Source organism: Xiphophorus couchianus, chromosome 1 (genome assembly GCF_001444195.1).
Source record: "Xiphophorus couchianus chromosome 1, X_couchianus-1.0, whole genome shotgun sequence".
In the NCBI taxonomy this organism is placed as follows: Eukaryota; Metazoa; Chordata; class Actinopteri; order Cyprinodontiformes; family Poeciliidae; genus Xiphophorus; species Xiphophorus couchianus.
In genome coordinates, this window is record NC_040228.1 from 1,580,861 (window position 1) to 1,608,292 (window position 27,432).

Genomic DNA, 27,432 nt, shown 5'->3' on the forward strand with positions numbered 1-27,432 from the left:
TTGGTAGAGATAGGAATTTCTCAAAATCCTGGTAGTCCTAGGCCTTAAGAAACCTTTAGAAACTTATTATAGTGAGCACTTCAAAAGATTACCAAAATCTGTCTTTTTTGGAAGCAAAATATATGGAAAATGTTGGACACTATGAACTCCAGTAAGTAAATTAGACTGAGGACATTAAGTGTTCTCTTTTAAAGACAAGCTTTCTGTTTCTTTCTCCTCCAAACATCCTAAATGTAAGTTTACAGTGAAAGGTTATTCTCACTGCCTTCCACATTAGAGATGAGATATAGCTGAGTACACTGTGATCTGAGAAAGGTAGAAGGATGTCCTCTGCAATGTAAAGTGAAAGACATCTGCCTCCATCTGCTTGTAAACCAACTGAGACATTTTCAACAGAATTTAAAGACAAGCCAGTGTTTGCTGCTGAATTATCACTTCTGTGTGTCTCGTTTCTGATGCTACAAAAATGTCCATAATACACGTCTTCAAAATCATTTCTTCATCATATGAAATACAACTCTGCAGTTTCCATAGTGCATTTTTTCTGCTGTGTGCCTCATAAACACACTATTAGAAAAAACTAGTGAACCAAAGCATAAAGAACCAAAGCATAAAGAAGAGATTTAATTTTAACTAGGCATGTCTCATTCAGGATTTCTTTTCTCCTCATCTGGATCCATTTCATTTATGCATAGGCGTCAGGAGATACTTTATTAAAGTTAATAAAATCAAAGTCGACTTCCGGTGGAGCGAATGGCGGGGTAGGACGCGTGTAGCTGAGCTCCCGCAACTATTAGATATAATTGTTATTTTAGGCACATTTTTGCTAGCTTTTAACTCCCTCTCGGTGTGTTTTTTTGTTCACTCGTCTCAAGTCTTGGCTTTTTTCTCTTAATTAAAATGCCTCCAAAAGTCAAACCGTCCACACAGCATCAGAGGCCTGCTTCTCATGCTACATCCTCGCCGCGTGGTGACTCTCCTACTCGCTCGGATGAACTCGCTGACATTTCTCCTTCCTCGGCCTTTAAGTCTGAGCTGCTATCGGCTCTTCGGGTTGAAATGGCACTTATCTTCAAGACTGAACTCCAAGCAGCTCTCACTGAAAATTTGTCCAGTATAAAGGCTGAACTCCTAGCAGTGAAGTCGGAATTGACTAGCAATATTACAACTGTTCAGCTGGATGTGCGCGCCCTGAAGGACACCGTGGGCGAGTTGGAGACATCATGCTCTACGTGCGCTGACGATATCACTACTCTACAGGCTAAGGTCCAGCAGATGTCCACGGATTTGAAAAAATTGGACAATAAATGTGATGACCTGGAGGCCAGATCTCGTCGCAACAATTTGCGACTGATAGGCATCTCAGAGGATTTTTCCACCACATCTACAGCCATTTCCACTTTGCTTAAGGAGGCTTTTCAGCTGGAGAAAGAGCCCTTGGTCGACCGTGCCCATCGTACTCTCCAACCGAGGCCGAAACCTGGTGAGCGACCTCGTCCTATAGTTGTTCGTATGCATTATCATTCGGACTGTGTGGACATTTTACGTCGAGCTAGGACCCAGCAGCGGATCACGGTTGGAGGCACGCGCATCTCTGTTTTCCCTGACCACACGTCGAGGACCGCCCGAGCCCGTGCTGCTTTTAATGATGTACGCCGTCAGCTCCGCGAGATCCCCGGGATCCGTTTCGGTCTGCTCTATCCAGCGCGACTCCGGGTCACACACAATGGTATGGAGAGGGAATTTAATTCACCAGATGAGGCCAGCGTCTTCATCAAGTCCCTCAAAGTATAAGAGAGCTTTGCAAAGGTACACGGCTTTGATTAAGCAGCTACGTGTCACATTTACTGGCTATTATTATTATTATTATTATTATTATTCTCTTTGCCTTACAGAGCCTATGTTCTCTTTTTGTAATTAACATTTTGTAATTTGTTATATTTTGGTCTCAACTGGATGTGCCATAATGACGAATGTTGTTGAGCTTGCGGGAGCTTGGTCTGCAGCTTTTCTGCTTTTACGTTGCTAAAAACCGTGAGCATCCATTTTAGGGATCTGACTCCTTTTGGGGTCTGCACTGGGTTCCCCATCGTTTGGGGATGGGGTCGTTGTAAGTGCTGCGGGGGTGGTGTGGGGGGGGAAGTTGTTGTTCTATTTGTTAGGGTTCCTTCTTTTCGTTTTTTTTTTTTTGTTTTGTTTTGTTTTGTGGTGGTGGGGGTCGGTACACCATACTCAATTTTCCTGTCTCTACATTTACAATCGTCTTGAAACATGTCTCCTAAAGATAACAATGTGAACATCCCACAAACGGGGTCTTCTGTGAGATTTTTGAGCTGGAACATCAAAGGTATGGGGAGCCCACTTAAGAGATCAAGGATTTTTGCCCATTTGAAACATCTTAAAGCTGACCTAGTGTTTTTACAGGAAACCCATATGCGCATCAGAGATCAGGTCAGACTAAAATGTCCCTGGGCTTCTGATGTATTTCATTCAAATTTTAACTCTAAAGCCAGGGGGGTTGCTATTTTAGTTAGTAAATCAATTCAGTTTTCAGCTTCTAAAATTATTTCGGATAAAAATGGTAGATACTTAATTGTTATTGGTAAATTATTCCATGTCCCAATTCTATTAGTGAATATATATGCCCCCAACTTTGATGACCCAAACTTTATGAATAAGCTTTTTGAATCTCTTCCTTCTTTAGATAATAATCTCCTTATTGTAGGCGGGGATATGAATTGTGTCATCGATCCCAAATTAGATAGGTCTGCCCCACGCAGTTTGGTCCCTACATTAATGTCTAGATCACTCTCAGATTTCATGTCAAAGAATGGATGCGCTGATCCGTGGAGATTTTATAATCCCCAATCCAAGAAATTTTCTTTCTTTTCCCACTTGCATCAGTCTTTCTCTCGTATTGATTATTTTTTTGTCGACTCTAAATTAATTCCAAATGTTCTATCTGTTGATTATCACCCTATTGTTATTTTTGATCATGCCCCTCTTTCATTAGATATTAAGTTTGCTCTTCAACATCGGTATGCTACACCTTGGAGATTCAACCCTCTACTTCTTTCAGATGAAAGGTTCAACACATTTATCGCAGCTCAAATTGATGATTTCATTGTACTAAATCAAAATGAGAGTAATCCAATTTCATATTCTTTACTTTGGGAATCATTAAAAGCGTTTTTACGAGGTCAAATTATCTCATATTCCGCCCACTTGAATAAGGTGCGCAAAGCGAAATTGTTAGAACTTAGTACTGATATTACTAATCTGGATCAACAAATTGCTATTTCCCCCTCTCCAGGTTTACTTAAACAACGGGTTGACTTACAGACTGAATTTGATCTTCTTACCACCAATGATGCAGAGCGACTTCTCTTACGGTCACGCTCTACTTATTTTGAACATGGTGATAAGGCTAGCCGACTTCTCGCTCACCAGCTTTGTCGTCGGGCAGCTTCGCACATGATCCCACAGATTATGGACTTGTCAGGCACTCTACATCAGGATCCCACTACTATTAATTCGGTTTTTCAGTCTTTTTATTCTGTGTTATTTGAATCTGAATTTCCAGCTAATCCTACTGAAATGAATCAGTTCCTTGATAGCCTCAACTTCCCTGTGATAAACCCAAATGTTGCTAAGGAACTTGACTTGCCTTTAACCATAGAGGAGATTGTTGCTGCCATGAAAAGCAAGCAAAGTAGCAAAGCTCCCGGACCGGATGGATTCCCTGTTGAATTTTTTAAAAAGTTCCAAGACAAGCTATCCCCAATTCTCCACGCGGTATACAAAGAGTCACTACAAAAGGGCAGTCTCCCTCATACTTTAACACAAGCCTCTATTTGTCTCCTCTTAAAAAAGGATAAAGATCCCAATATTTGTAGCTCATACAGACCTCTCTCTTTAATAAATGTAGACGCTAAGATCCTTGCTAAGGCTTTGGCCTATCGTCTGGAAAGTATAGTACCAACTATAGTCTCACATGAGCAAACTGGATTTGTTAAGGGGAGGCAACTCTTCTTTAATGTCCGTACACTCCTGAACATTATTTACTCTAAATCCTCCACTGAAATACCTGAAGTTGTGATCTCGGTCGACGCTGAGAAAGCGTTCGACAGAGTTGAATGGGATTACTTATTTGCAGTTTTAAAGAGATTTGGACTGGGTGATGCATTCATTTCTTGTATACGTCTCCTTTATGTTTCCCCTCATGCTAGTGTCTCCTCCAATGGTATTCAATCCAGTTTTTTCAGACTTTTCCGCGGCACTAGACAGGGATGCCCGTTATTCCCTTTGTTGTTTGCTTTGGCTATAGAGCCTCTCTCAATCTTTTTAAGGTCCTCTAACACTTTCACCGGAATTTCCCGATTAGGCACAGAATTCAAACTATCTCTTTATGCTGACGATTTATTGCTGTACGTCTCAAACCCTAGTCTTTCCATCTCGTCAATTTTATCTACTTTTCAAAGGTTTGGATCTTTTTCTGGTTGCAGAGTAAATATTGCTAAAAGTGAATGCTACCCTATCAACGCGGCTGCATTAAAGCTTTTACACTCCGACATTCCGTTCAAGTTGAGCTGCTCTGGTTTTAAGTACCTGGGCGTCAGTATAACCAGGTCATTAAGCTCTCTTTTTGCTGCTAACTTTTTGCCTTTAATTGCTAAAGTTAAATTGGACCTCCGAAGATGGAATAGTTTACCTCTTTCACTTATAGGTAGAATCAATGCAATTAAAATGAATGTTTTACCTAAATTCTTATTTTTGTTCAATAGTCTTCCACTGTTTCTGCTGAAACATTTCTTTAAAACGTTGGATCAAGTTATTTCTGGCTTCCTATGGTGTGGTAAATCACCCAGAATCCGCAAATCCACTCTTCATAGATGCAAATTCAACGGTGGTTTGTCACTTCCAAACTTCCTGCTGTATTATTGGGCGGCCCATATCCACAAGATTTCATTTTGGTTTGGATCCCTGAACTTCCCATGGTGCAAGTTGGAAGCACAATCATGCTCTCAATCCTCACTAATTGCTCTTCTCACTTCTCCCACTACATCCAACCCCTCTGGCTTTACGAACAACCCAGTAGTTCGCTCTGTCTTAAAAATTTGGTGCCAGTTTAGGAGGCATTTCAAACTTAACTCAGCATCTACACTTGCTCCTTTAATGAGGAACCACTTGTTTCAACCAGCACTCACAGATCCCGCCTTTTTGTCATGGGATAATAAAGGGCTGTCATGTTTCAAGGATTTTTACAAAGAAGGTATTTTTCGCAGCTTTACAGACCTTGCATCAGAATTTAATCTCCCCCCTTCCCATTTATTCCGGTACTTTCAAATCAGACACTGCGCCAGGGCTCTGTTTTCCGGTTTTCCCTCTAGGCCACCAAACCTGTACTGGGAGCTGTTCCTGAGTTGGGATCCTCTTCAAAGGTCATATATCTCTAAAGTTTATAATGAAATTCTGTCTTTTAATTCTTCACCCATTACTAAGATTAAGGCTGCTTGGGAACTCGAACTTGGTCTAAATTTGGGAGAGGATTGGTGGAATAATGCCCTTAAAAAAATTCATTCAAGCTCAATCTGTGCTCGACTTTCTCTTATCCAGTTTAAAGTTCTCTTCAGGGTTCATCTCTCTAAAAATCGATTGTCGCAATTTTCCTCCGTTACTGACATTTGTGAGAAATGTCGTGCGCCTACCTGTAATCTAACTCACATGTTTTATTCCTGTTCATCACTTCATAGTTTTTGGCAGACCTACTTTGTTACTATGTCAAAGATACTCTCATTGGATATTAAACCTTCTCCCCATGTTGCCATATTTGGGCTTCCAGTTAACTACAAACAGTTCACTTCCAATCAATTGGACGTCTTAGCATTTACTTCCTTATTGGCAAGACGCCATCTTCTTTTCCACTGGAAATCAACTAAACCACCCTCTAGCAATCAGTGGCTAAAAGACACCATGTCCTTTCTAAAACTGGAGAGAATTAGATATTCAGTGAAAGGCAACACAGCCAAATTTTATAACTTATGGTGCCCTCTCATGACATTCTTTCACTCTCTTCAGTCTCTTCCCCCAGATTGAATGCTACACCCCATCCCACCCCTTTTTTTTTTTTTTTTTTTTTTTTACTAGGTTTGTTCTTGTGTCTTGTTCTGGTATGAAAAAGAAAAATACTCATTGGAGGTAAATTGTATGCCTTTTGTCAGTTAGGTACTTTCTACCTCTTCTATTTCTGTAACCTGTTCGTTTCTATCGATGCCATAAAGAAGATGTGTATCACGGCATACTTTGTTAAGAGTAAAGATTTTGCCTGTAATGTCTCCTTCCCTTCTAATAAAAATATTAAAAAAAACAAAAACAATCAAAGTCATGTTTTGGCTTGAAAACGGCAGTGTTAAAGTGCAGTTTCATTTCTTAACCAATGACATTCTGGATAGGGCATCCTTTCTATTTTTCCTCCAAAACTCTTCTTTCTTACTGCAGCAGAGAATTCGTCCCAACCAGTTTCTGTAGGTCAGCCTCAGTATGGCAGGTATCTGCAGGGGTCAGGAACTACAGTAAACTGAATATACTCAAGACCTCCTCTAAGAACACTTATCACTCCCCATTTATTTAGTTCAAGCAACAAAGAAACCTTAACACACAATGGAAACAGTCTTTAGCTTTATCACAGAAGCTAACATCCACATTCTTCCTCATCTCCAATCTTGGGGTTACAGCCAATCAGCGACAAGGAAAATGAATCAGGCTCCTGGATAGGCTGCAGTGCAAACAAAAGCCATATTATACGGCTCATAAGAGAGTTCAACATTTCAGTGGTGAGTGGACAAAAACGCTGCCAGCTTCGGAAGTATTTTGTTCTGAACATCTTAAAAAGGTGTTCCTGCTGCATTGTGGGATGTGACAGCTGAGTGAAGAGCGAGTCATATGTTATAGACATAAAAAGTTTGAAAAAAGCGTTAATTGACTCAGATTCAGTCAACAAGACAATGTCCAAACCTGTTTTTGTGATGCACATAATAAAATTAACTTTGTGGAGTGTGTGGCTGACATAAACATAAATACTGCACTGAGTTTTACCCCATTATGATTCTTAAGAAATGAATGATCAGGACCTCTAGCCGGGAATTAACTGAGACTTATTTATTTTAGCATTTGCTGTCTAGCATGTTTTTCTTGAAAGAATGCTAAATAATATACTTCCAAGTCTTATTAGCCCGCACTCACTGTTGAAATCTTCATAATTTATGAAGCTATTAAAACTTTGGTCTTAATTTCGAAGACATTCAAACTCAAAACTCAGATTACAGGAAAGAACAACTCATAAAAACTAATTAAAACCGACCCCAGATTAAGGATATTGGATACTTTGGTAAATACTTTCATTTTCGAAAACAAACCAAAGAGGAACTTCATTTGGAAGCAGTAATGACAAAAATAAGGATCCTTTTACAGTAAGATTAGACTTTCATTCAGATTTCATAGCTGCTTAAAAGTTTACCTTTAGTTTACCTTTTTGGCTTGAGTTTTATGGAGGAGTTGGGTTGTAAATATACATCCAGCTCATGACACAAGGAAATACATCAGAAGAATCTGTAATCAGTGTACAATGTTCTGGTATATACATATATCACAACTTTTATGCTTGTCTAATACTGACATAGTCGTAATATAACAAGCATTAAAAAGCATTTTATATGTTTTTACATGTTGACATAAGATGGCCAGGTGCAAAACAGACCAAAAAACCTTAAATATTAATATTTAATTTAGCTAGCTACGAAGCAGATGCTAATGTTAGAGCCATTAACAGCTGACTGTTACCTAAATTAAATTGTTCTCACTGTCATGTATCTTATCTGTCTCTTTGTCACTCTTTCTTTTTCCTATTAAGTGCTCAATATGTTGCCAGATAAATTATCTGAAAGTGATGGAGGTTTCTGCAATGACGAGGTTTGATGAGGTTTCCGCATTTTTTTAGCTAACATTATCAACAGAAGAGGACGACTAAAGAATTACTCCTTTTATAGTAGCAGACAGACACAACAGGAGTTGAGCTTGAATCCCTCGCCTTCATATTTGAAGGAGTAACATATACTTACATCACCTAACAAAGTCCCATAATGACAGCAATTACAAAGCTCTTAGAGAGACAGACTCTCCTGGGAAATATTGTCTACTTATAATGTTGAAAGCTCCCATCCAACTCTGGTTATCAGTAGTCAATACCATCCCTGAAGTAGAGAAGTCTCTTTTAAAGTCAGTTAGGAGAAAGTCTAGACTTTAATCCAATTAAGATGAAGTGTCATAGCATTGAACTGGCGACTCATACTTAAAACATCTACAGGGATGCTGAGTTAAAACATAACTCCAAAGTAAAGTGGGTCTAAACTTCACCACAACGATTTAAATGAACCAGTTGGTGTTATCATAAATGCTTGATGCCAACTTTAGTTTTCAGATTTAGGGGCTAAAGTATTTCTTCACACAGAAACGGGTTAGTTTGAAAAGCTTTTTCTCTTCAAAAATGGAACCTTCATGCTAAAAGTTGTTTTTTTGTATTTTATGTTATCTTTGTCTATTAGAATTTGTTTTTTTATAAAATATTTAAAAATTGTAAAATTCAAATAAACAACAATCTCTAAACGTTTGCACGGCACTGTGGATAACATTTTTAAAGTGTCCAGAAAAGCAAAAATTTAGTAATATAATTTGTAAAGAATTGAAAATGGAAGAATTAAAACACAACTTTTTATTAGAATGTATGTACATGCAGTTTGACGTTTCAAAAATAAATCCGCTTAATGGAAATTGTCAATTTTTGAAAAAACTGTGTTTTTGGCCGTATCAAAATTGGTTTATTTTGCAAAACTGCATTGGAAACACTCTTTTGCATTACTCAAGTCTCATGATCAACAACTGGATGTTGCCACTGGTGCAAACCACGAGGAAGACGACAGGAAGTGGTTGGAGAATGGCGGGAGGCGTGTTTTTTAATGACGTAATGCGTGAACAAACGTATTGACGTGTGGGATTTTAATTGTGTTTCTTATGTAATAGAAAGACAGCAATTGCGAAGTTGTGTTTTTTTGATGTTGTGTTGTTTGTGTACATTTATAATGGAAATTCAGCTGGTGACGTAGCAGTGATAGGCTGCTTTCCATCCAGTAGCACTGGAAATCCGACACAGGAAGAACAGCTGCCTGAGAGTGGAAAAAGCAGAAATACTACATTACAATGAACTACAGACACAGGACGCCAGTCATAAAACAGCAGGACATCTATAATTTGACCATGAATATTTCATGGCAAAGATTGAGTGACATTTAGAAGGAAGCGGCCTCTTGCTGAAAAACAGCATCATCCATTCAAGACAGATCAATCAACGGTGAAAACTGCCAGCTGCTAAACGGAAAAGTGTTGTGGTGTGAAATTTGAAATATCCCTTTGAGGTTTTTTTTTTGTTCTTTCTGCCAGGTGAAGGAGGACTGGAAGTACGTGGCGATGGTCATTGACAGGATATTCCTCTGGATGTTTGTACTGGTGTGTATTCTGGGATCTGTGGGACTCTTCCTCCCTCCCTGGCTGGCTGGGATGATCTAGCAGCTTTGAGGAACATGAGAGCTGATAGGACGACGGGCTTGTCACATGTTGTAAGAAAAAAAGTTTATTGTGAATCTTTTTTCTTTGTTTCTGGGAACTCCATGTCACAGTCTTTGCTCTTATCCTTTGTAATCAAAAGGATACAAAGGATAAGAGAAACAAGATGGAATATATATCACTGATCCCTGTGGGCAAATACATTCTTTATGAGGGCAAAAGGTCAACAACAAAAATACACTTCAATGCCACACCATCCTGACTCTGAGCTGCACAGCTCAAACTCTCACGCTGTGATAAAACGTCAAAAACCGAATCCTAATACACCAGAAGACTCAACATCCAGATTGCTAATAATAGGACAATATGAGGTGAAATACATCCCAACAATGTCTGGCTGGAACAAAGCTGACAATGAACTGATGTCATGAAATATTCATGAGATATCCATAAAGTAATGTTTCTGTGAAAATTTGTCTGAGTTTTTCCTTGGTATGGATATTTTATTTGTTTTAGGTAAATGTGAGTAACCTGGTGTTAAATGTTGAATTGTATCCATTCTCTGAGGCTTCATAAGCATTCTGTCCTTTCATTAATGGCTGTATGCACAGATAAACACATACACTTTTAGTATTTTCCTTGATGAGTGTACATATGGACACGGTGGCGTGCCATGAGGTTTTAGTCAGGGCCTTCAATAGATGTCAACTATACCTGAACAATACACACGTGCAGGGCAATGCAAAAATTATGTGACACACCAAGCAAAAGGTATTGAATAATATGCAAATAAATAAAAATATGCCAAAAAAGCAACAATGGAGCCCAACAATGCATATATCATTGCACTGATATGTAGTGATATCAGTGCACACATAACTGTGTATATGTGCACTGTTATCAGTGCAGGAAAGAATGCACATAATTGAACAGCCAGCAATTTAGCAAAACTTTTCTATGTTCCCCAGTTCAGCTCAACATCAATTCATACTGGTCAAATAGCATATGTGAAGAATTTAAAGAAAAAATATTAAGTAAAGTTTGTATGAGAATGTAATAGAAAAGTATCACTCACGCATTACTTGTAATTAAATTAAACACAGGTTGTTGTGCTTAGTGCTAGCTGTGTTAGCCACTCGTAGCGCTTATAGTTAAAGACTTTAAAGCGCTTTACAAAGTTCTTACTGGTCTGTGTTAGTGAATCCAGGTTTGGTGTGGATTTTCCATTTTTAGTGCTTTTTTAAAAAATTATCTGTGAAAGAGTGTTTTTAAAAATGCGATTTTGATAAGTCAACCGGAGTTGAAGTGGCTACCATTTTGTAAATACCAAAATGTTCACTACAGTGGCAAGGCCAGTGGGACGTACTGTCATTGTATGTTAATTTTGATTGGCTGATAATTCTGTCAGTCATGCCAACCATAGACATAATATAAAGAGTAGACCCGGCATTGGCTGCTCTGGCGTAGGAAATACGGTGGCCAAGATGGCCGCCCTAAATCTTGTCAGCGACAATAGGTAAGAGAGGTACATGAGGCTTCTATTCTTTATATATGTCTATGATGCCAACCATGGCCTGTTGCACGGCATTTTTGACTGGAGGGTAAATTAATTTATACAGCAGGTCCTGAGGTGGAGCTGCTCGCCAGAGGCGTCTAAGGCACTTTTTAAAGTAGGAAAGTGAAGTAAAACCTCAATAATACCAATAAGAAACTTGTTTGTACAGTAAAAATGTAATTATGGTTCAAATTAAATATGATTAAAACATTTTACACTTTTCAATTTTCTAGGGCCAGCAGAGAAGGCCCTGCTGGCCCTGACAACACACCACTGCATGGACATGCTCAAAGTATTCACACCCTCTGATATCGCTAAAAGATTCCAGTACAACCAAATGCCTTCTCTAGTGCTAGTAAAACATGTTCACCTGTCATCACTACCTAATGCTTTCCCAACAGTGGCTTAACCTTCTGGTTGTTGCCTTCCTATGCAACTCAGCTAGATTGTAATCTCTCTTCAGTGCTTTGAGTGGGATTTCTCCCATTGAACTTGATTTTTCAACCGGACCAATCAGCAAACTGAAGGTGTTGTGAATGATGATGCTGATTTTTGCACTGTTTTAGAGTTGTATTCTGCCTGTAGTTTTAGCAACAGAGGAAGGTCATTCTGTCTGTGTATGTCTAAGACATTTTATTGCTGGCAAATACACAGGGTTGGTTACAACACAAGCAATTTCCAGTAACCTTCACCCAGCTGGCAGATTACGTACGTCATAGTCAAATGTTAGCAATACTGTTACAATATCAGATCCATTCTTTTAAAACTTTGGTAGAGGTCACATATTTAGCAGGCAATCATTTTTCAAGCAAAACGTAGAACAAGGGAACACTTTTTACCACGATATGTCAGTGTTGGAAATGACAGAGTCTCAGTCTACTAGAAGAAAAACTACAACATTTTATGTTAAAGAAATATATTGAGAGGAGATTAGTTTTTTTATCTATATAGATAATTTCATAACTCAAGACAGCAGTGAAGTTCTTGTAACAACTCACTTTAGTCTTTAGTTGTATCTTTGTCTTGTTTTCTGAGCAGACAGTGTGTAAACCAATGTTTTTTCTGTTCTCTAAAAGGCTTTTGTGTGGAACATGGCTGTTTAATAGAACTAAAAGTAGTATGAAACAAGGATGAAGAAAGGTATGTTGAGTTGTGCACTTCACCAATCTGACCTGGAAGAGTGACAAGAGGAAAACCACTGTTGAAAGAAAACCAGTTGAAGTCTTGTTTGCATTTTGCCACAAACCATAACTGAAACACAGGAAAACATGTCAGAGAAGACAATTGAAACTTTTTGGCCCAAACCCGAAATCCAATTGAGAATCTATACTAAGACTTCATTCTCTATCTACATTTGTGTTCATGTTTGAAATGTTGTGAAGCTTCACACACACATTTACTACATTGGTTAAAGTTTAAAATGTTTAATTAATGCTAGGAATTAGGTTAGGACAAAGTTTTGAGGGAGCATTGAGAACATAGGTTTTTATGACCAGTATAGAGTCCAACATACACCTTATTTCCACCTGTGTTTGCTTTTAAAATATTTAAAAGTACCAACACATTTAGGATTCAATCCATACTGACTGGGAATACTGACTTGCAATCAAACTATGGCTGAACTAACTAAACTAAACAAAAGTATCTGCGAATAAAGCTGCCAGGCTGAAAGTGTTCATATTCTGTATGTTTCTGACAGCTTTATGGACAAAGTCTTCCTGGAGTACTTGCTGAAGTGTTGGAGCAGGAAGTATGTGGGAGGTGAGAGACTGCAGAGTGAGAACAGACAGCGTTAAAAAGTAAAGGATGGATAATCCTAACAAAAGTTAGAAATGCATGATTAGAGATGGTTTGAGTTTGTGAGACAAAAGAATTAAAATTCTACCCAGACAGTATTTTGTGATTTTAAAAAAATGTTAAAAGGTCAGCTACCAAATGATTTTCAATTACCAGAATTTTATTAAGACTTCAACTAGGGAAAATTGTGCCTTTATATTTATGAAAAGTAATTTTTGCCCTCAGTCAAACTAAATAAAACTCTTAAAGCCACAAATGTTACATGACCTTTAGATAATTTAGCAATAGAAAAAATATGGATTTTAAAAAATCCACCATGTTATTTATATTCTTAGGTTTTTAAAAAGAAAAACAAAACTGATGCAAAAAGAGAATGGAGACATTTTTTCCTATGGCATGTAAAGGGGATGTGGAAAAGCACACAGTTCAAAACCTAATGACAGGAGGACTGAAACAGACGTGACAGGGTCAGAACAAAGTGGACTCCTGTTGTGTGAAATCAGCTTCTAAACAGGTGGATGAAGCAGAAGTTTCACCTGGCACTGAAACACTTTCAAGGCATTTTCCCTCATTTTCATTTCATATCTTGTTCAAAACTTGCTGCAGCCTATTATCACGGGTGGAAAAGCAGAAAGTCTGGATAGAGCTGCTATTTATGTACAAGCTGTTGGATTTCCTCAAATTGCTAATCATATGTCAAATTATGCCGACTCTGTCCGCTTAATGTAACTGCAGAATGTTAAAGTGGTGGCAGGTAGATTAACTTAAACATGTGGAAAGCAGCCCACCAGGCTTTAATTTACATGTCTTTATATTAAATTGGTTCCCATACATCAGCGTCTGGCCATGCTACCTGGAGAAAACCTCAGACTGGATTAAAAAAGCATGCAATGTTACACCCAACGCTATGACCTTGATTCTCACCTGAACCAACAAACTATTGTATTTCCACCAGCTCAGCAGAGCAGCCACCACTGATCGTTATGCAGATTTCACAGGAGGTACAAAATGATAATTTATCTCTATAAAAACACAACGCATTGAACAATATCCCATCCAGACATTTTTTATTGAGAATGGCTCTTGGCTAAAATTATACCAAATACCTTTTTTTAAACCTCTGATTTCACATTTAGAATCAAATGTAAAGAGATAAATTAAATATGAAGATGGAGCTCCATCAAGGTGTTTTTCACCAGCTTCCCTAAGAGAGGTGCGCGAAATGCTATGCAAGGTCACCATGTTATTAATTACAGCTAAAATGTCATGTTATTAAATTTACCTAGATAAAGAACTTGCCTTCAATGCTAATTTCAGTTATGACCTATGAAGATCATGTGCTTTTGGGCTCAGGAATTAATTTGGACCTGGACAAACATTTTAATTTAATTATTGGCCAAACCCAGTAATTAGAGATTCGGCCCACGAAGACCAACATGATAATCGAACAAGCTGTTTCCTGAACAATTATCTCTCTGTGCAGAGCATTATCTGTGGGCGTATGCAATGCACGTACAGTCATGGTCAGAGAGACACCAACATGCTGCTTCTGTCATGGCTGCTTAAACCTCAAGTCAACTGTTTGAATGAATGATTCTCAGGAGACTGAACAGGAGACTTTAAGAAATTATTTGAACAGTTCTTGTACCAGTTGGAAGTAGGATATACATTTAAAGTGGGAATATTATGTAAAATTAACTTTTACATCATCTTCTATTGTTATTCCCTCTGGAGTGTTGCTTTGACTCTGTCATGCATGTTTGAGAAATACTACTAATCTCCATGACAACTATTCAGAGTGCAGACAATGAGCGGCATAACTGAGCGTTAAGTCCTTGTGGCCAAATAGCTCCGCCTTAGTCTCCTCTGATATGGGGGAAATTTTCTGCTGTAATCCAAGAGCACACATGTTCAATCTGAAAGCAAGATTGCATGTATTTTGTTCTCAAAACTTTTAATACTTTTGCGTAAATTTTAATTTTGAAAGCAGGACTTTATGTCTTTCTTCTCAAAACTTGTAACTCTTGTACTCAAAACTTCTCCTGGCACTCTCACTGGATTTGAGATTGAAGACTTAAACTGCAGGGTTTTTGAGTATTTGCACTAATTTGAATATACAAAGTACTGAAGATAAACAGCTTGTATTTACAAACATGAAGAACATTTGACTCCTGATCCAGATTGCAATCAGTATGACTCTGTTTGGTACAATAAGTCTTGGTAATTCATCTGTGTTTGTTTAGATCCAGACTTTACTGAGATGCTGGCATATAGTTTAGGATCCATGGGTGGAAAATCACTGACTTTTAGAGTGTTTTCAGGAGAATGGTGGCCCCAATAAAGATCAAAAAGGATCAAGCCCAAAACATCAAGGTTCTCCATTGCCTCATCAGGCCAGGAATCGAACCTGCGACTACCGCCACGAGGACTAAAGCCTCCATACATGGGTCATGTATGAAGGCCATCATACCATGTATGTGCCATCATAGCACCCCTCCTGCAACACGTTTTTGATAGTTGTTTTTAGGAAATGTGAGCATCTCCGTTTAGAAAACATTTTAGGTACAGCACTAACAATAAAAAATAAAAGCACGTTGGAATATTAATACACATTCAAAATTCTGTGTGATAATTGTGTTTGAGTACAACTCCAAGGTATTTGTCTGAAAAATTATGGGCATTAAAGAGGTAGGTCAAAGTTGCTGCAGAACATGTAAAGAGAGGAAAGAGTCCGGAACCAGATGGAGCGCTGACGACTCACCTTTCAGGATGACTGAAGAAAGAAACACCAGAGCGATGTCAGGTCAGATTTCTGACGTTGGGGCCCCAGGAGAACGTTGGCCTAAACACAACAAGCATGAAGAGATGTGAAGACAAGAGTTCACAGTTTCTACTTTATTACTTTTGCTAATTATAGCTGATACCGGGCTGTTTGCATACAATATTGAGTACATTAATGGAGATCTATCATGTTAGTGATAGTATTCATGCTAATGCTTACGTAAAGTAGCATTTTAGCTAATTTTGATATAAATTTAACAAACTAAATGGACTAAGCTGATGTTAATTAGTATAGTGACATTATGCTAAAGTATGGTGGAGTTTGTGGTTGCATGTGACAAAATATTAAAAAATGTAATGGATATTAATGCTTTTGTAAGGCAGTGAATGTTAAAACATTGGTTGCTTAGTTTACCAGAGTGAGCAAAAAGGAAGAAAAAAAAAACGTAGTCTTGATTTCATTCCTCTGAGTTTCACAGACAATTGGATTTTTGAAGCAACTCATGCCAATTAAATGTACAACAAAGCTTAATTCCTAAAAGATACTCAGCCTGCACAGTCACAGACAAAACTCTGCAGCCTTATAATACCTTCAGGTGAGCAGCTTAATAAGCCGGCCCAAATAATATGCCTGTCAGCTTGGCTTCCTAATCAATTCCCCCATCACGCCTCCTTAATCTCATAATGCTGGCCGTGATGAGCGCCGATTAACTGCAAAAACTTCCCTAATAGGTCAGCTGACAGATGTCTGCAGGAGTTGCATGGTGCATGCAGATGATAGGGAATAGGGGAGTGTAAATCTGTTACCCCTTCCTTTCCCTGCAAACCTTGAGGCTCATAAATGGGGAAGGCATGAAGCTCGGACCCTCCAGGGATCCCATTAAATCCACACACATGGTGCATTTGGCCATTTTCTCCCACAATCAGCAAATTCCAAGTGATCCCCTCTGGTCACCAGCAGCCAATGAGCTGCCACTCATCAGAAACAAAGCTCAAACGCTCGGCTCCATCCACTCAACTAAAACTGTATCTCTTTGAGATCGCTCTTACTTTAACATGAAGTTTGCCGTTATCTCTCCGCCTGCAGGACTATTGAGATTGTTCAGATTTGCTGACAGCCATTAGTTTCTCCGGCAACTGTCCTTCATGGTCTCAGGCTATCCCTGAACTTTAGTTGAGTTAGCCTTTCCTGAGTCTGTTGGGAAGAAATCATTTGTGTTTTTCTAACTTTGTTTTGGAGGGGCTGATGTAGAAATATTTACCTTGGGGGCAAGGGAGTGGCAAGAGGTCTTAGCAGGGGGGCAATGCTGGAACTCCTCAGTGAACAATGTGAAAATCTCACCCCCTGGATGTAAATAGAGGCAACAAAAAGTCCACAAAACACTAAACTTTTTATTGTATCACCATCTGCATTTCAACAAATGTGCGCAGATCTTTGTCTGTATTCTACTAATGCTGAAAAAACAGAGTTTCTGAATTATGGTGTTTCCATTAAATAAGATATGAAATGAAAATCACATGTGAATAAGCTTGTTCTCGCGATAAGACTTTAACAATGATGTAAACACTTAATGAGATATATTCAGAAATCAGCCATGGTGGCGCTAGTGCTCATCATCTATCAGTCAATCAGAGAAGATGTCAGCCTCTTATTCAGGCATTAGAGCGATAAGCACCACCCACTTGGTAGTGTGGGCACCACTCTGTAAATTCTTTTACAGAATTCTTCTGTCAAAGAAGAATTCATAATTCTTCTGTCAAAGAAGAATTGACACGTTGGAATAACACAACTCTTTATGAACTGTTATCCTGCGAGAGATCTGGTGGAGCCAGCTGCACATTGTCTGAAAACACATCATCCTGCTACCACTTCCTGCCGTCTTCTTTGCAATTTTCGGCAGTAGTAACATCCCATGTTGATCACGTGACTCGTGTGATGCGAAAAAAGTGTTTCCGTTGCAGTTTTGCTGTTAAATCAATTCTGAAAAAACATCGCATCCTAATCCTAACACAACTTCTTACAGAAAACCATATGTACTTTCAAACTTGCCGTGTTTCCATTAAATAAATTTATTTATTGTAATTTCAAGTTGTTCAATTTTATGGTTAATGGAAACACAGTTAATGTGTCTCGGAAGAAAACAAAGATAGGTTTTAGTTATAAATGCACTAAAATTTGTCATTATTTGAATTTTTTCTCAAATACAAATATTTGAGAAAAAATATTGAAGAATTCTGGTATTCATAAGAATACCAGAATTCATAAGAATACCAGAATTAACTTAACTTTATGCTTTTGTCAGTTTGATGCCATCATTGCTAAATATTAAATCAGTTGTGATAATTCAACCTTTACTCTACAGTCTCTTTCTAACATTTACTTCTTTACATTTGAATAATTTCTTGGACAGCTACTTTTTAGTTTTACTTGAATAAAAATATATCGAAGTAGTGCTACTTTAACTTCAGAGGATTTTTTTGTGAATTAATGTTTAATTTGAAGGCTCTAACATTCTTCCGGACAAAAATGAATTTAGCTTTTATAAGTAAGATTTTAAGGACAACAAATTGGAGGGGAATGAGGTGGAGCAGGGCTCTATTGGTGATGGCAGTTGTTCCCCTTTGTCCTCCTGATGTTTTGACAGTAGTGGACTTTATTCAGCAGTAATCTGACAGGAAGGTGGGAAAGACTTGCAGTAAATGTCTTTAGATTCGATTCGATTCGATTTCGGCAGCGCCACGTCGAGATCTGGAACCTTTGTATACAATGCTCGTGCTCTAACCAGTGCGCCACGCGACGCCACGCGAGGCCGCAGCTAGGATTGAAAAACGCGTGGCGTCGCGTGGCGCAGTAGCGCGGGAAGATCTGTGATCCCTTCATGCTGAATTACTGCATGCTGAATAAAGCCCACCAGCGCCGAAAACAGTTCCTTAAAATGAAAATGGAGCAAAAATAAAGACTTAAGAATATAAATATTTGATCTGCAGCAGCAGTATTAAGCCTTTTTGTGGCGGAGGAGACATTCAGCAGCCAACCTGCCTGGAGATAGTGTGCCAAGCTGCTGCCCAGACTTTTTATTAAACTGGGAGGTTATTGTGGTTTCACAGATGTCGTGTGTGTTATATCAGGTATGGGCATTGCTTTAAAACGATGCATACTCCTGGCGATGAAATAGTAAAAACTCTGTAATACTCAGTAAATGGCACAAAGCTCCACAGCAGCCAGTCAGAACCCATCTCAGAGAAGTGGTAGAAAGCACTAAAATACAGATGAATGTTTATTAGTATGTTGCATAAACATTCACCTTAATACTTTTGATTTTTTTTTGTCATTATGTTGAAAACTATGTTTTTTATATCAGTTCCCACTATCTTCTTTTTGTAAAGGTTTAAGTGGTTACTTAAATATGACTACACATTTCCTATTATAGACATCCATTCATCCATTTTCTGTTCACCCTTGTCCCTAATGGGGTCGAGAGGGTTGCTGGTGCCTCTCTCCAGCTACGTTCCAGGCGGGAGGCGGGGTACACCCTGGACAGGTCGCCAGTCTGTCGCAGGGCAACACAAAGACATACAGGACAAACAACCATTCACACACACACACCCCTAGGGAGAATTTAGATAGACCAATTAACCTAACAGTCATGTTTTTGGACTGTGGGAGGAAGCCGGAGTACCCGAAGAGAACCCACGCATGCACAGGGAGAACATGCAAACTCCATGCAGAAAGACCCCGGCCGGGAATCGAACCCAGGACCTTCTTGCTGCAAGGCAACAGTGCTACCAACTGCGCCACTGTGCAGCCCTATTATAGACATTTACCAGAAATGATTTGCTCTTTTTTTCTAAAGTGCATGTGGTTCTTAAATGTTTTTGTAACTAAACTGAGGGTAAAAACGTCTCGATGGGTTGTAAAGGTTGCACCTAGATGCACAATTTTTATGTTAAAACATAACAGTGGCAGCATCATGCTGTGAGGATGCTGAATACATTTGCATACCACAATTACTGAAGTTTTTAAACCCAAGTTTTTTTTTCTTTCCAGAATTAAAGACTATTTTATGAACTTTGTTGTTGTGATATCACAAAATGTGGGGCAAATGTCCAGCTGTGGTATCAGAACCAAAAATACAAAACAGGTCGTTCATGACAACTAAAAATTTATTTTTAACAACATTGTTAAATTTCCATAAACCATCCACAATAAACAACAACTAAAAAAAGAACTACGCTGTCAGCCAAAAGCCATGATGCTGGTAGCAAATCATCCAGGAGGAATCCTTTAAAAAACAAGAAAAAAGAAAAAGAAACAAGGCAGAGAAGTGACAATAAGCAGTGAATATGAGTTAATTAGAGGCCAGCAGGCCCTCTGTCTGTGTAGTTAGAACTCTGTCATCTTCTTGTGTGTGTCTGCCTTCTTGTGATCCCTCTGGATGGACAGCTCGTGTGCTTTCTGCTGGGCCAGCAGGCAGCGAGCCGCTGACAGCTTCTCTTCCAGCTGCTTCACTCTGGATGAATCCCTTTGCACAAACACAAACAACAAATAGGTGTGAAGGCGGATGGGGGAGATGACAAGTCAGGTTGGTTTAAGCAGCACTGTTTCTTCACAAGATGTTCCCACCTTAGTTACAGTTCACATTGTTCCCACAGTTCTTGTTTGGGGGATATGAATTTATTACTTCTACTTGTTTCAAAACTTTTTATGACATAAAATGGAAAAAAATTTTCCCTTCCCAAACAATTTTAAAATAATAAGATGGTGGATTAGGGCCGTTGCAAATAGGGAAAAAAAGAGGAGTGAATTTCCACCAAAAAACTCAAAAATGGTGAGATTAATTTCAGACGTTTTCAAGAAAAATACCCCGAAAACTTTCATCTTGAAAAGTCAAAAAAATTGCCAAAAAGAAAGATTTCAGAAGTTGAACATTTTTGACTTTTGAAACTCCTGAAAGCTTTTTTCTAGAAAATTTCTGAATTTAATCTAAAGATTTCTGAGTATTTTTCTATCAAATTCAGAAGCATAAACACGTTTGAGTGCTACTGTCACTGAATACAGTGACAGTAACTTAAATAGGGCAGGGTTCTTATTGTTTCCAGATTTTACAGAAGCAGTTAATGACTCTATGTTCAGTACTGACCTGCCTGTCTGTCTGCCAAGAGACTCGCTCAGTTTCTGGATCTCCCTCTCAGTCTGAGCCACCCTCTCTGCGGCCTGGAAGAGCTTCACATTAAGGCTCCTTTTGGTGCTTTTCCCGGCCCTGTAAGCCTCCACCCCGGTCGCTCCCGCCGCCCCAGCAGCAGCAGGATCTGAGCTCTTATCTCCCAGCTTGTGGTTTAAAAAATCAAAGACTGTACGGCGCCCTCCGGTGGAGACTTTCGGCTTTCTGCGGCGCTTTGGCCGGCTGGTGTGGGCACCATCCTGAGCAGCCATGCTGTGGGTACGCCTCTGTGTCAGCTCAGCACACTCATCCAGAGACTTTCCCTTGGGCAGGACCACGGCCATCACCGGCTCCACCCGACCCTCCTGCAGCTTCCCTAGGCCTGGGGAGGCAAAACAAGCTCTGAAATATTTGTTTCTGTGTGTGTGTTTTAAAAAAAAATCAGCACTGGCACAATTTTAAAATATTTAAATAATCTGTTAATATTTTTATTAATATTTCAACTTTTCTATATGAAGTTGATCAGAGATTCTAGTAACTTCTAGTTCTGTTTCCTCAATTAAAAGTTGCTTCTTTAGACAAACATTGAAAATGAGCATATTTACAATAAGGCTTAAACACAATGCATCTGGTTTACACCAATGTGTTTGCATAGTTCAAATTAAACCAAGTCAAGTTAACTGTATAGCACATTTCAGCAACAAGTCACCATAAAAGTCATAATACAGAAATCATTTATCAAATCTCATCATCAAAATCATCAAGCAAATACACATCAAATATGTTGATCAGTGTTTCACTAACTACAAACCAAAGGTAACTCTAAACAGTTTTTATTCCGGTTAGAATAAAACCTGCTGAAGTGTTTTAGCAGTTTTGCAGTTTTCTGGAGGTTTATTCCAGATTTGTGGTGCATAGAAACTGAATGCTGCTAAATGCTGTCTTCTGACCACTTGTTGTTGGCTACAACAACAACAACAGATCTTTAACAACAGAACAAATCTGAATTAACACATCTACTCCAACAAGCCGCCACCATAAGCAACTCTAGAATCTAGGGTTCTAGATCGTGATCTTCTGTTCTTGGGTTCAAACCCTGTTTAAAGTCCATTTCAAATGTTTTTCCTCTTATCGTTCAGGTACAGATTGACTTTAGTTTAATTGGCACCAAGACAGAATTTTACTTTCAAGCATGTTTAATTTTATTTTTTTAGGCTGTGCCTGAAGGACTTTTCATTTATTAAGCCTTATAAATGGATCAAAGCTTTTTGCAGATGAAGCCCATCGCTATAAATTTGCATTGATGAATCTTTTGTTTCTGGGATCCCAGCCACACGCTGGAACGTTCCCCTCAGGTCTACGGAAAAACTTTGAATAAAGTCACACAATAGTAGAACTTCAATGAGCTGCAAAATTTTTACTACAAATTAAATTCAAGCAAATTATGCTCAATTGATATTAATTTTGGAAAAACGTATATATGTAATAATACTGCTGTCAGTGTTCTGACATGTTCAGATTTATAGAACAGAAATACATATATTTCAATTAATGAAGTTCGATTAATGAGTCTTCTGGTTGGAATGTGTTAGTCTTTCTCACCTTTTCCAAACTCGTAGCCCATTTTGAGCATTAGTTTGGATCCAATGCCTCTGGTATGAGCCTCCCAGCCCCCAAAGTTAGCACTGCTCACTGCTTCAGACGATTCTGTGGCAGAGTCGAGAACTGACGAAAAATAACAGAAAAGGAAAGGTTGAAGCAAACATTGACAGGTTCAATTTAAATAGTATATTTGGTCTACACGTTATTGGCATTTCTAAACCTTTTGCATATCCCACTGCATCTGCATCTCCAGCATCGTCTGAATCAGGGTCAGAGGAGAGCGGGTCGTCTTCTCTGAGGGGCGGGATGACCCCGTCGGCCTCGACAACGGCATCTTTCATAAGCAGTGAGTCGAACTTTACTGTGAAGAAACCACTGTCCATTTCTGACAGGAGAGAAAACATTACAAATCAATGAGATAACATGGTCTATGTGATATTTAACTTTTATAAAACATTTATTTTTCACATGTTTGTTGAAACTGTTAAGGTCCTGACAGTAGAATTTGAGACAGATAATCTGTGAAAAGAATCGTCCTTCTTTGGCTCCTCCTAGTGGTCAATCAAAGACCACTAGCAGGTCTTTGATTGACCTCCTAGTCAATCAAAGACTGACTTGATCAGGGGTCCCCAAAGTCAGTCCTCAAGGGCCGGCATCCTGAATGTTTTAGTTCTCTCCCTGGTTTAACGCACCTGGATCAAATGATGGCTCGTTAGAAGGCCTAAGAAGAACATTGACTTGCTGAAAAGGTTGTTGGTACCACCAGGGAGAGAACTAAAATGTGCATGATGCAGGCCCTCGAGGACCGACTTTGGGGACTCCTGGCCTTGATTGTCAGTAGAAAGATGGTCCTGGTCAGAAACAGCCAATCAGAGCCAGGAGACGGGTCTTAGAAGTGTCAATCACACTCACACTCTGTGTTGCCAGATTGAGCCTCTGTTGAATATGTTCGGCTGGAAAAAACAACTCTGGGGCAGGTTGTTAAAATTTGGGCTGCTTCTCATTTGGCAAGTTCTTAAAAAAAATGTTATCGAAATATTTGTGGTTGTATGGCAAAAAAGTACAAAACCTATGTACTGTAATAAAATGCCACGTTATTGCACTCATTTAATTAATCCATTTATTTTGAAATGTCTCGAACAGTGGTGCCCAAATTTGGTCCTCGAGACCCAGCATCCTGCATGTTTTAGTTCTCTCCCTAGTGGTAGTAACAACCTCCTCAGCAAGTCACTGTTCTCTTTAGACATTCTAATCATTTGATGCAGGTGTGCTAAACCAGGGAGAGAACTAAAACATGAAGGATGCCGGTCCTCCAGGACCGATTTTGGGCACCCCTGGTCTAGAATCTGTTGAACTTGACATCGTCACTAGTTAATCGTCACTGTTTAATCAAGTGTCACTGTTTAGAAATACAAATCCCAGTGCAGCTTCAGGATTTAAAAGGACAAAATGCCTCAAAGGAGTCTAAGAGTCAAGTGTTTTGGGTTTTTTTTATTATGTATCAACAGCTCAGAATTACCTTTTATCCTGGCCGGGTACCAGATGCCGTCCTCATGTCGAGCCAAGCAGGCAGAACCTTCTTCAAGGTTACTGAGGTCACAGTCCAAGAACTCCCGGAGTTCGGACACGTACACCACCTCCCCATGAGAAAACCTTCATCAGAAAACACGGAAGAAATGGAGGTTATAAAAAAACTAATCCACTGAGGCTGCTGATCAAACTCATATTTAGGGAACAGGGTGGGATGGGGACAGGGAGTCAGACAGCATTTATCTACAGGCAGATTAAAGTAATCTTTTTAGAATTTTTTTATTTTCCTTTCAGAGATGCCCATTTCATCAGATGAAAATCAGCTTAAATCCAATTCGTCCAGGGACGGAATAATTTTGGTCTGAATTTTAGGCAAATAAAATATTTTTGGTCTAATCTTGTCCCAGAGGCTGTGTCCAGTATGTACCATACTGGACAGTATGTACCATACTGCCTATGGTAAATTAAAAGGGATGAATAGTTTGATAGCTACTACGGCCATTTTAGATAGCAAAAAAAATGAGTAATTTGTGGCCAAAAAACTCTGAAATTTTCAGATAAATCTAAAAAACTTTTAAGAAATAAAACATGGAAATTTCAAAGTTTGAAAAGATGAGAACTTACTAGAAAAGACTCAGTGATTTTGAGATTAATCTCGGAAATTTTCTAAAATAAATTTGGAAATTTCTGAGTTTCAGAAGTCCAATTTTATTCAGAATGGAAGAAATAAGAAAATCTGTTCACATTAAATTAACTTTAAAACGGGTCACTAAAGGTATACCTGCAGTTCTCCTGAAACCGACATTTGTCCTCCAGGTAGAAGGGACATGGTTTCATGGATTTCTGGGTGGGGTAAACGAAAAGCACTCGGACCTGCGCCTCCTCTCCGTCCGGCGGCTCTGCCCCGACCACCATGGCGTTGTGGTACTCCAGCGTCCCCCAGGACGTCCTGTAGGGGGCTCTCACCTTGGTACCGCTAAGCGCGTCCTCTCCCTCTTCGTCTTCCTCCTCTTCTCCATCTCCCTCTCTGCCTTCCTCATCCTTCTCTCTGGAGTCAGAGCCGCTGCCTGAACACTCTCCCAGTTCCGAGTAAAAAGCGGCAAACTCTGCGCTCAGGTTCTCGTCGACCCTGCTGGTGTCGGCCGCCACCTCGCAGGTGTTCCCATGCGGCTCGTTACTGTCCTCCAAGCTGGCCAGCAGCCGGCTCTTTTTGACGGACACCAGGCTGGCCTCTGTGAGCTCTATCAGCTGGCAGAGGTCCTCCTTCAGTTTCAGCAGGTCCGGCTGCTGGCTGGGGTCCAGGCCCACAGACAGGGCCATCTCCACCTGCTGCAGCTGAGCGCCGTAGGCGGCGATGGCGGCCTCCAGGGTCGCTTCATCCATGCCGACAGCTTGGCACTGGGACGGGCAGGAGAGGTCAGCATCAAACTGCGCCGACTGTAGAAGAGGATGGAGGTTTAGAGATGATTTAGACAGGATCACGAAAAGGATGTAGGGTGGGCATTTATCATATCGTTTATTATGTATCGGGAACATTTCTTATATGAATTTTGATTTGTCTTGACATTTACATTAATGTTGTTAAAAAACAAAACTGACATTACTGGAAATGTTATTATTTTTACTGTTTTCTCAACTATTCCCTAAATATCAGTAAATTTGAAAATATGATTGTAGCTACTGTGTGAAGTTTTGTGACATAAATCACTTGTTTAAGTGGCGTCCTGCAGAAGGCTTTTTAAAATGGAAGCTTTTTCAATAGCTGTATTTGTGGAGCTATGACTGCTATATCCTTAAAAAAGATGTAATACATAGTTTTTCGTTTATATCGTTATCACAGCAGTGCAATAAAATATAGTGATGTAATTCTAAGTCCATATTGCTTGCCCTTGGATGGATGGATGGATGGATGGATGGATGGATGGATGGACGGCCGGACGGACCGATGGATAAATGGAGTGATGTACAGACTTAATGGAAGGACAGAGGGACGGATTAAACACTTTTATCCACTTCATTTCTTTTCAAGCCTTCAGATTGTTGGAACATCTTATGATCAGATTTTTATTATGTTCACAATGAGACACAAAGGGAATAAAGTCTGGAAGAACAAATATTTTTCAATTTTCTTGTTTTCTATTTCCCTTTCTATCCAAACTTTATTCCATAACTTTGGTTTATAACATTATAACATTTCCCTCCGTGTTTTACTCCGTGGTAAACCACTTCTTTACAACTTTTTGGTGTGAAGATGTACATCAAGAAGGTGTACGTCTTCCAGATTTACATCTTTTCACTGCCAGTAAAAAAGACACAAATGGGTCGGGTTAGTCTTACAAAGCACGTAAGGAGACATGCTTTGTGTTCTGACTGTGTGGATAATATAAGCTCACTTATTATGCCATAAAGTAAGCTACAGTCAAACGTTTTTACTGTTGTAGACTGAAACCAATTGAGATGTTGTTTAAGCTGCTAGCCGTGTTTCCGGTTAGACTGGACCAATAATGGCTATAAAACCACATTTATTCATTTATTACCACAGTAAGTCGTCGGCTTCTCTGTCATCAGCTCTGGCTCCGGTAAAAGTAACATCAACATGGTGGTTGTTTTAATAAACACACAGCCAGGCAAAAAAGCTCTAGACAGGACAGACCGGGGTCAGCTTAGAAAAAATGAGCAAAGGCTGGACTTCCGTTCAAACTGCTGTTCTTTCACAATAAAACAAAGCCTTCGCGTTCCCTAGACAGTTACAGCCATTGAAAAGGTAAAAACTGAGCTAACTGCTTTTAAACAATTGGCACACGGGGCTGTTCTATTTCAAATGTGAGATTTATTATTGAAGCTCTTTAATTTAAAAATAAAATAAAACTCTAGTGGCCACTAGGCAAGAGGAGTACATCCTGAACTAGGACAAACCAGATAAACACAGGACAAACAGTCAAGCATACACACACTACAGACCAATAAAGACGAGTCATGTTTTTGGACTTTTTGGAGGAAGCTGGAGTACTTGGAGAGAACCCATGCAAACAGATAGAGAATGAGCTCAGGTCAGGATTAGAGCTCAGGAATATTTGCTGCAAAACAACAGTATAACCAATTACCGTTGAGTCAGAATAATAATATTGATTCGGACTGTACTGGACCTGTGTATTGTGGGAAGTGCCTATAGATGACGTTTGTTTTAAATTAGCTTCTTATTTACTTTTGTCGTGGAGGTACAGCGAGCATAGTTTCATCAATATCTAATTGTGAATTTGTCTTTTATCAATAAACTAACATGCAAAGAACTCCAAACTGAATGGGTCAGAGGTCAATCAAGCAGTCTAAAATACAAGTATAAAATACAAGAATAACTAGATTAAGGCCTGCAGTAGTAAATTAGCTGCC

General features: G+C 39.2%; 2 protein-coding genes across 3 annotated transcripts in view; one reads left to right on the plus strand and one right to left on the minus strand.

Annotated features, from left to right (window-relative positions):
* Positions 1-17,595, plus strand: part of LOC114144993 (neuronal acetylcholine receptor subunit alpha-2-like) — a 35,132-nt gene extending 17,537 nt beyond the window's left edge. The window contains exon 6 of the mRNA XM_028018302.1: positions 9,493-17,595. Coding sequence (XP_027874103.1) covers positions 9,493-9,618 — 126 coding nt within the window. The 3' untranslated portion in view covers positions 9,619-17,595. The remainder of the gene's footprint in view (positions 1-9,492) is intronic.
* Positions 17,596-19,894: 2,299 nt separating this feature from the next.
* On the minus strand, positions 19,895-26,743 carry zgpat (zinc finger, CCCH-type with G patch domain). Of its 2 annotated transcripts, XM_028024259.1 has the most exons (7): positions 26,580-26,743; positions 24,824-25,479; positions 24,032-24,165; positions 22,733-22,897; positions 22,513-22,635; positions 20,890-21,292; positions 20,133-20,271 (listed from the first exon to the last, which is right to left on the minus strand). In XM_028024259.1, exons 2-7 carry the CDS (start codon positions 25,423-25,425, stop codon positions 20,133-20,135), a joined length of 1,566 nt encoding a protein of 521 aa, XP_027880060.1. In that variant the 5' UTR covers positions 25,426-25,479; positions 26,580-26,743. The 2 variants fall into 2 exon arrangements, with proteins under 2 accessions (XP_027880068.1, XP_027880060.1); XM_028024267.1 differs by lacking the exon at positions 26,580-26,743 and having other exon boundaries at positions 19,895-20,271; positions 24,824-25,425.
* Between the last annotated feature and the right edge of the window lie 689 nt (positions 26,744-27,432).